The sequence below is a fragment of the Micromys minutus genome, assembly GCF_963924665.1.
Source record: "Micromys minutus genome assembly, chromosome: 3".
NCBI lineage: Eukaryota > Metazoa > Chordata > Mammalia > Rodentia > Muridae > Micromys > Micromys minutus.
This window is the reverse complement of record NC_137972.1, coordinates 23,848,422-23,858,558: the sequence shown is the minus strand read 5'-3', so window position 1 is coordinate 23,858,558 and position 10,137 is coordinate 23,848,422. Positions and strand designations below refer to the sequence as shown.

At 40.4% G+C, this 10,137-nt stretch overlaps 1 protein-coding gene and 1 pseudogene across 2 annotated transcripts; one reads left to right on the top strand and one right to left on the bottom strand.

The window, feature by feature from the left end:
- Positions 1-242: 242 nt before the first annotated feature.
- Positions 243-3,089, bottom strand: LOC308418852 (thyroid hormone receptor-associated protein 3-like; annotated as a pseudogene). The gene is made up of 2 exons: positions 1,644-3,089; positions 243-1,592 (listed from the first exon to the last, which is right to left on the bottom strand). The product of its transcript is annotated as a thyroid hormone receptor-associated protein 3-like (transcript).
- Positions 3,090-4,412: 1,323 nt separating this feature from the next.
- On the top strand, positions 4,413-7,896 carry LOC308418851 (C-type lectin domain family 4 member A-like; the record flags this gene model as incomplete). The annotated part of the gene is made up of 4 exons (XM_080914409.1): positions 4,413-4,434; positions 4,916-5,070; positions 6,183-6,295; positions 7,755-7,896. 4 exons carry the CDS (start codon positions 4,413-4,415, stop codon positions 7,894-7,896), a joined length of 432 nt encoding a protein of 143 aa, XP_080770535.1.
- Between the last annotated feature and the right edge of the window lie 2,241 nt (positions 7,897-10,137).

The window sequence follows — 10,137 nt, the reverse complement described above, 5'->3', positions numbered from 1 at the left end:
CCCTACCAACAGTAGGAGCCTAGTGTGTGTGCTCTGCTGGAAACATGGCCTGATGTAGGCTCGGTGGTAGCATCCTCTGTCCAGTGAGGTGGCACCAGGGACACACTCGGCTGTAGTGGGTTTCTGTGTGGCTAGTGGGTTGTGGGGTAGGGTTTTAAGGTCTTCTTGAGGCTCCTCGTTTAGCTCCACCAACCTCTCCCAGCGCCTTTCTCCCGGGTAAAGGGGTCCATCAAGAGTGGCCTCTACTCAGCTGAAGGGTGTAAGCTGTCCTTTTCTATTCTCTGTTCTGCTCTCATCATCCTCAATCTCTCCCTCCTCCCCACTGAACTAGTCATGGGCCCACTTGGGGCTGGTACTGGATTTCCTGAACGTGAACCAGCCCCACCCTGGGGAAGGCTCCTCGGCTCATCCATTTCCTGCTGCCCTTGCCTTCCTGGTCGCCATGCAAATAATACTTCTTGCTTTTTAGGAGAATTCTCTGTATCCCATTCTTCTTTCTGGCTTCTCCTTTGAACATCTTTGTTTCTGTTGTTACTGTTACCAGAATAGTTTCCTCTGCCCCAACCTCTCCCTCTTGCTCGAAATTGAAAGGTTCCCCGAGCTCTGCCGCTTTGATCCCCAATCTAGATTTGTCAAAACCCGTGGTGCTCTCTTCCCTCTCTTCTGCTTCCTTAGGGTGTTCCTCTGCTTTGAAGGAGTGAGACGACTGGGAAGAGAAGGAGGGGGACCTAGACTGGTCTCTTGCTTGCTCTGCAGTGCTTCTTCGGCTTCTTGGATCCTCTGTGTCTGTTCTCTGTCTTTTCAGTTGATTTTCTCTTGAGTGGCTAGAGTCTCCTGAATCCACCGACTCTCTTGACTTACCTGGCTTAAGACCTCTCTCCTTATGTTTTTTACAACGTTCAATATCAAGGCAAAGATCAACAGGATCATCTTTGTATTTTCCCTCGGCCTTGTAGCCAGGTTCCGGTGGACTTTTCAATTCCTCATGAGTCAAACCATGCTTTCTGAATGTACTTGGGGAAATGTCTATCTTCTTGTGTATCTCTGGGATTTTCTTATTTTTAGCTGCTTCTTGGTCACTTCCTCTCTTTAGGTATTTAGTACAGCGTTCATGCAATGCCATTCCAGAGGATCCAAAGTGATGCTCTTTAACATGATGAACAATGGTCACTATGTGCTGGGCAAACAACTCAGAGAGGCTACGCTGAGACTGCACTGACTGTATGTGCTAGAAAATGGAACGAAATTCCTGATCCTTCTTGTTGCTATGGACAAAGCTTTCATTCCTGAGCCAATAAGCCACAGGGTCATGCAAGGTCCTCATCGAAGGAGTCCATTCAGACATTGACTTGGGCCTCCCGAGTAAAGGAAAAGGAAGACTTCCCAGAGGAAAAGTCTCCTTTGTTTCCCAGCTTGTCAGGGCTCTCAGGGGTCTTCCTTGGAGGAGGCAATGAACTTCTCTGGACCGCCTTGTATGTAGTCACCCAGAAATTCTTTTCTGGCACAAAGCCCCTGTGTCCACTTTGGCTCGTCTTGGACCCTCCCCACTCCTCCTTTCAGGATCTCTCTGTGAAAGGCTCCTCCTCCAGCTCCTCCTCCAGCTCCTCCTCCAGCTCCTCCTCCAGCTCCTCCTCCAGCTCCTCCTCCAGCTCCTCTGCTTTTCCTTCCCTACATACAGGCTCTCCCACTTGCCTGACTTCTCTTCCTCCTAGTTTTTGCTTGCACCAGCTATGACTTTAGACATAAATTTGGGCTCAACATCAAACTCTGGTTCCTTCCTTCCCTCACTTTTGTCCTTATTTTGCTCATCCATCTCCTCCTTGTGGAAGTCAGCCATCTTTTTCTCAAAGTCATCCCAGAGCTTACACCCTTTGGGCAACTGTTTATCTCAGAAGGGCGTCTTAGTGTCTGTCTTGGGAGCTAATGGGTCAGGTTTCATTTTGAGATCAGCATCAGAGAAGCCTCCTTTCTCTTTCAGCTTCTCTTTATCGGTATTTATTTGTTTCTCATCCTTATCCTTACCATTTTCCAGCTTCTACTCTTCCAGATATCTTTTGATGTATGCTTCTCTCCCTGAAGCAGCGCTCTCCTCTTTCTGAGATGAACCATATGCAGAGCCACTGGCTGGTGGACTCTTACCCACAGGGTTCTTTTTGGATGAACTCAAAGACCAAGAGCCATAGTCAAACTGACCTTGGTGTACTCCAGACTGACATCCAGAACCACCTGACATAGATGGGCCCATCGGGGCTGCATTAGAAAGTGAAGAACTAGGTTTTGGCACAGGGCTAGGGCGTGGCAACCTTCACCTAACCACCACAGACTAGAGGGGGCTTTTGAGAGCCGGGCTTCTCTACTGGGGACTCAGATCAAAAACTGAGACCCATGATGCAGAACCAGTGCCATAGGTGGCGGCATCTGGCCATGGCTTTGAGCTCTCAGACCCTTTTATATCTTGAGAGCTGCCTCCAGAGAATGTCTGCATCATACCCTCATCTCCCTGGTTATCACCAGCTGCCTGAGATGGCTGGTTATCCTTGGAAGAAAACTTTTCTCTTTTGTATACTTTAGCTTAGATGACTCAACTCTGCTGTGGTTGGAGGATGACTGGGAAAATGAGGAGCATCTTGACCTGTCAGAGGATGACTTATCAGAGTTCCTAGAATGGCTCCTGGACTGTAGTGAAGGGGTCCTTCTCTTTGGGGACCAGGATCAAGAATGGCCCAGACAAGGGCTGTATGCTTGCCAGTAGTTCTGCCAATCGGAATGGTAGTTTCTATAGCCACCTTGGTTATGCTGGCCCCAGGGATAAAAGCCTTGGTTTTGCCCACAGAAGTAATAGGGCCTCCTGTACCCTCTGTTGTGACCTCAGAAATCTCAATTCTGGTATACCCTGGGTGATTTATTTCTCTGTCTTGAGCTGAAGAGTATGACCTGGAATGAGACCTATAGCACAGCCTGTGCTTCCTTGAACAAGAGACAGATTGGCTTTGGGACTGAGACTTTGAAAAAGAAGGAGACTGAGATTCATATGCAGATCTTAATTGAGTAGAGTGTGACCCAGACTTGCATTTGTTTGCTTTTGACATCTTGGAAGAGTTTACACCTTAGTAGATTCAACTTGAACTTCTGAAAAACACCAGGAACACCACTGGCTTCTCCAATTCACAGTCAGGGTGTAATTCTTGAGCAGTAGGAGCGATTACAGCTGCAGTCTCACACTGGCACAACTGGCCCGAACCTTGCTCCCACCCAATAGTGCCTTCTTTCTTGATTTTGTTGAAGATGTTTTCTGGCCATTTGAACTGGGACTCTTTACCCCTCTTCTATTTCTATTATTTTTAGGATTGGTCTTCTCATTGTCTCTCAAATTTTCTGGATGTTTTGGGTTAGGACCATTTTATACTTTGTATTTGCATTTTACATTTTAATATCTTCTATGATATCTTCTATTCCTGAGATTAATTTTTTTCTGCCTCTTGTATTCTGTTGTTGATGTTTACATCTGTATTTCCTGTTCTCTTTCCTCAGTTTTACATCTCCAGAGTTGCATCCTTTGTGATTTCTTTATTGTTTCTATTTCCCTTTTAGGTCTTGAACCATTTTGTTCGATTCCTTCACCTATTTGGTTGTATTTTCTAGGAATTTATGTCCTCTTAAAGGGCTTTCACCTATCTGCCTGCATTCCTCTATTTCATTAATAGAAGTACTTATTTCCTTGTTAAAGACCTCTACCATCTTCATGAGATGGGATTTCATGTGAGCACTGTGCTCCTCAGTTTTCTTAGGGCATTCAGGGCTTACTGTGGTAGTAGAACTGGGTTAGGGTTAGAACTGGTTTTGATGGTGACATATTACATCAGCTTCTGTTACTTTTATTCTTGTGCTTGCTTTTTTGCCATATGATTATCCCTGGTGTTAACTGGCCTGGATTTCTCAGATTGGAGTAGGCCCAGGAAACTGTGTGGCCAAGGTTAGAGCAGGCCTTTGGGAGGGAGGAGGCTTGAGGGTTGGGAAGCAGACATGCTGATTTGCCACAAATACACCTGGAGGTGGAGACCAGAAATGCAATTAGGCCCCTGAGGAGCAGGAAAGATGCCAGTCTGCTGGGCTTTGCCCTAGCTGGTGTGGTTATAGGGGCAGGGAACTTAACTGTTTCCTCAGTTATGGCAGACCCCCTGAGAGGCAAGTAAGCTATGTGGGGTAGAGGGACAAGCTCACCTGTTTGCCACAGGTTCAGGTGGAAGTGGAGACCGGAAGGGGGCTGATATTCAGGCCTAGCAGGATAAATCTTATACTTGATGACCGTGTGGGTCCCAGCTGGTGTAGGTATTTATGCAGGGGTCTCACCTGTGACTCTGATTAGGGCAGACCTTCTGGGTGACAAATAGATTGTAGTGGGGAGGACAGGCATGTTATCTGAACCAGGTGCAGGTAGAATGCGAACCAGTGGGAGATGTGACACACATATATATATATAACATTTATTCCATTCCTAGAACCTTTAAAATATTTTGTGAGGTATTTTTATTTTTATTAATTTAATAATATGTCAAAATATTGTTGCCATAATTACTGACATGGATTTTTAAAAATACAACATATATTACAAAACTTTCTGATTCTTGGTGTGATGATTTCTATTCCTTGCAGAACCAGACTGGTTTGCTTTATATCCTCAGAATCTGGGTGTTTTCTACAGTTATTTTTCTGTTTCTGATAGTACCCCAGAAGGAAAAAGGGGCCCCTTGACATTATTGATAAGGAGATAGAAATGAGTTACTTGGCACTGAAAGGGTAAGGAACTTCTGTTGCATATGATAGAAATCAGAATTCCCAGATTCCATCTTGTATACACAAATAGCTTTAAAATGACTTTATTACATTGTATTCACATTTTCTTCTTCCCACAAAGACAGAGTCTGGAGCTGTTGCCCAAATGATTGGAAGCCATTTAGTTCTCACTGCTACTTCACTTTGATTGATTCAAAGGCATCTTGGAATGAGAGTGAGGAGAAGTGTTCTCAAATGGGTGCTCATCTGCTGGTGATCCACAGCCAGGAAGAGCAGGTGAATTCTGGGAGAGAGTGAGGCTTGGGCCTGGCATGCTGTCTGTCTGTTTCTACTAAAAAGGAGTTTTGTTGAGTTAGGTGTTGGTGTTGTGGCAGAAAGGCTTTCTAGCAGTCATGCATGAAGGAAACTTCATTATCTGCCTTCTACAGTGGAAATAAATAATTCCCAAGGAATTGTGGCATCAAAATGTGGCATGTAAGGGTGGAAGGAAGGATTAAATACTTCTGCTTAAAAGAACAGCTTGTGGTTTCTGTACTCTAATGTTTTCTGTATTATTACCAATTTCCTAACAGAGAAAGGGTGCAGGGAGACAACACCCAATCAGGAGAGTCATGACCAAACCTCAGAAATGAAATATCTGAAGTTATAATTGAAGAATGATTAGATTTGCAAAGTTTTTCATGCACAGCTGTCAAGGGTGGTGTTGGTTAGGGAAGTGGGAGATGGCTCAGCAGTTTAGAGCACTGACTGCTCTTTCAGAGGTCCTGAATTTAATTCCTAGCAACTACCTGGTGCCTCACAACCATCTGTAATGGAATTCGATGCTCTCCTCTGTGTCTGAAGACAGTGACAGTGTATTTATAGATAGATTAAAAGAAATTGCATTGGTAAAGAAAGGAGGAGAGTGAGTCTGAGTTGAGAATTCATTATGACCATAGCCAGATATTGTTTGCAGTTTAGAAAACATGAGTGAAATCTTTGACTCTACCTTGAGACAAGCACTCCTGTGGTGAGTGGTGAACAGATGTGCATTCCTGGGACAAGGAGACTTGTACTGCTTGGTGCAGGAGATCTGCATGCCCCTGAGGGAGAACTTTTTTATTCCTAGATCCTTTGTCTTCATCTGTGTGACAAAAAAAAATTAGTCGAAATATCACAGTGCACCTCTACATTGTACAATTATTGTACTGTAATCTAAAGTTTGGCAAGTATTTAAGGGCCTAGAGAGATGAAGTCAGATTTGATTACTGTGCATTTGCATATTTGCATCATATTGAACCCCATAATTTTATATTATTAAAATAATTTTAAAAACTCTTTCAAAAATTCTATTACAGAAAAAGATGTACTCAGTCCAGACTCAATGCTGTACCTTTCTCTCCTCTTAGGATTTCATCACCAGGATCCTGGATGCTCCTCAAAGTTATTTCATAGGACTTTCAGATCCTGGTTATCGACAATGGCAGTGGGTTGATCAGACACCATACAATGAGACTTCCACGTGAGTCTAGAGTTACATAGAGGAATGCCGGGTTCTGTAGCATGAGAAGAATTTGAAGTGTTCCAGCTACTTATTATGAAACTAAACATCTTCTCCTGGTGTAACTACTGAGGATGATATAATTATTGCTCTCCCATCTAGTCATCATAAGAGTCCTGTGATACACACATTATTGATACTTCCAGTAGAGATGAGTAAATTAAGAGTGAATAGTGTAGAATAACAAAAACCATGGCACCCAATCAAGGTACTTATACCTAGGTGTGTTTCATTTTGCTTTCAATTTGCCACCTTCTCCCAGGACACATCCCAGAGGCTATTTATTAATTCTTAGATTTGGTACCAAATCTATATTATTTGAGTGTCAGTGGAGCCAATGATATGATGTTGGATATTCTGGAGCTGGGTTTACATGTAGTAGGATCTGGACATTATGGGTGTTGGGAACAGAATTCTCACATTTTTCTAAAAAGCAGCAAGTACTTCTAATATCTGAGCCACCTTCCTAGACCTCAGTTATATCTCTATTAGAAAAATTGACGTCAATATCATAACTGATTATTTCTTACAAATCAAAGCCTTCAATCCTACGTTGCTATGTTTTATATTTATGTAATTACTTAAAATTGTTTATAGCTTAGTATATTGCCATATTCTGTTCTGATATCCGACTTGAGAAATATGTAGTACATTGTCAAAATCACTCCTTTCCTTTCTTAGCATCTCACTATCCAGCCTCCAGATTTCCTCTCACTGTCTGTATTTTCTTATGTTCACTCATTGTCAACAGGTTGATTTCTCTACCTCTCTATGGGTGATGTTATTTAATTCTGGTTACAGAAAGCTATTTGATTAAAGTTGTATGTTAGGTCTGAGCCATACCACAAAAACCTGTTTACAATAAACAGAGAGGATGAGCCATACAACAGATAAAACAGGTTTTTCCAGTTCATCATATTGGGATTCACAATGTGATCAAGTAACTTGCAATCGTGTGGTTTTTTTATTCTCAATTTTCAGAGAAGAAAACTTGAGAATTTTAAATTATTTATTTTGATGACAGCAATAAGATTATCTAGATACCTAAACTAGTTCTCTAGTTTTAAAGATAGTTTTATTATGTAATGAAAAACTTTATTAAAACATGAGAGTAAGATGAGACTTTTTCAACATATACTTAGGTGCAATGGGTTGAATATCCCCTGGTACGAAATCTAAGAATGAATAAATACCTCTGAGATGTGTCCTGGGAGAAGGGTTAAATAACAAGCTAAGAGATTGTTGAGTGTTTTAAGCCCTGTTATCCAGGGAAATGTCAGATAAGGGTGATGGTAAACACTGGATTTGTACATACTTGAATCTGACCTCCATACATTTCAACCTAATTTCCAGTTCCTCTTGCTCTCTTTTTCAAGCATTATTGTAGGAAATACCCTGATGCTTTTTTCCCTCGTTTTAGATTCTGGCATGCAGGTGAGCCCAACAATGACTATGAACAATGTGTTATATTAAATAAACGAAGAAGAGGATGGGGCTGGAACGATATTGTTTGCAGTGATGAACAAAACTCTGTTTGTCAGATGAAGAAAATATACTTCTGAAACACACATCCTCCATGGACTTGGGATTGAATCGTTATCCACAATTTTACAAACATCTGGGAAGTTCTACAAGCAGAAGAGTTGTCCACAGAATTTAAGAAGGCAAAAAATAATTATAAATCTGAAAAGGGTTATACACCAGCTCATATATGTACTTGTATATTCATCCACTTACTCTATCATAAAATAACCTATTATAAAGATTTTTTTCTATATAACAGAGACTATACAGGAACCCTTTTGGGCACATACGGAGTATTTCTGTCAACTTCCTTTCATTTACTTATGCTATTGTATGATATGTTCTCTAAATCTATGAGTTTTTCTATTTCAACCCACTTTTGGCATTATTGACATGAGATTTTAAAGTAAAATTATGTATTTTAATTTATTGTGTCTGCATTGAAATATATATATGACACACACATATATTTAATTGTGATATATAATATACATGCACACACATATAAATATATAAACTTTACTGTGAAATCATTATCCAAAGTAGGTTGACAACACCTTTTATCACTCTAGTATCTACTTCTATTTTATCATGTGGTTTGTGTTCTTCATCAACAAGTCAGAGATCCCAGAACCCAGCCCTTTATAACCATATATTCCTTGCTTTAATTTGTAAGATAATTTGATAAATTATTAAGTAAGCAATTATATAATATCCTACAGATTATCTACCCATTTAATATCCCTAATGAGCTTGCAGAATGCACCATCAACAACCACCAATACACAGTGTTTTCTGTTTGTGTGTTTTTTAATTGATGTTTAAGAACAGTACTTGATTATAGTTTAGACTTAGATAAATAAATAATAAAATAATAAGGACCAAATTATTAATATAGCTACAGTGATTATTAAAAAACACATGAGCTTACATACCTACTATAAAATATAAGAAATATTAACTATTCTTCATTAGATATTATATGAAAACCATACCAAAATGTCTTTTACTTTGAGGTAGCATCTTTTGACACACAGGATTCTGGCTAAATTGGCATAGAAAAGGATAATATAGACAATTGCTTTCTTTATTCTATCATTTCATGAGGCATGCTAATGGTAGCAAACAGAAACAAGCCAATCTTGCTCATCCCTGAGCAAGTGAGTGAAGGGAAAAAAATCTAGTTTTGTCATGTGATGCTTTCCTAAAACAGACTCATGTGATATTTTGTTAAAGCAGACTCATGTGATGTTTCTCTGAAACAGACCCATGAGGGTACACTTGATATTTGGAGAGATTAAAAGTAGGACCCAACAAACAGTGATGGAGTAATGGAGTGCTTGCATTTCTTGCCATGTAATACTTTGCTGATCTAGCTTCTTCACTGTTCTTTATTTCATTGAAACAGGCATGACAGAGAACTTCTCCTGTTATTTTGGCTGTTTCTGTCACTCCTGCTGACTCATGTCAAATCAGTGGAGGCCTGTTTTTGTTGCATCATGTCATCACTGCCAATTTGGGTTTGGTGACACTTTTCAACTGGACTGCTGGTATCCAGATAATGGAGATTAGAATTGCCCCAAAACTACTTCTAAATAGGTGCAGATCCTCATTGTACTATTATCATCTTTTTCCCCAACCTTTAGATGTTAAGCTAAAAAGGGAATAGAAGTGTTTGAGAACCCGTATTGCAATACAAAAAAAAAAATCTAGGCCTACAAGTCAAGCAAATTATTCCCAGGGTTCAGACCCTTTTATGTAACCAGTTACATAAATCAACATGTGAAACAAAATTGCAGCAACTTCTGTGGCATTACCATCTGTATGGACAATTGAATGTTACTAATTAAGCCAAATCTTCTCTTTAGAAATGGAAAGCAGGTGGTTGTACAAGTTTGCAATTCTACCATCAATGGAGGATTGTTCCTCTTTCTCCACATCTATGACAGCATGTTCTGTCACCTGAGTTTTTAATCTTAACCATTATGATTAGTTTAAGGTAGACTTTGAACATTTCTTTAAGTGTTTCTCAGGCATTGGAGATCACTAGAGATTCTTCTGTTGTGAAATCTCTGTTTAGCTCTGTACCAGTTTTTTTCTTTTTTTTTAAATTGTGTAATTTATTTATTTTTTTAGTTTTTGGAGATAAGCTTCTTGAGTTCTTTATATATCTTGAATATTAGCCTGAAGGACCCTAGGGGCTTTCAACAGTTTTACACCCACCAACCCAGCAACCCAGGTCAAGACTAGGTCAAATACCAGCTTCCTGCCTTGGGTCA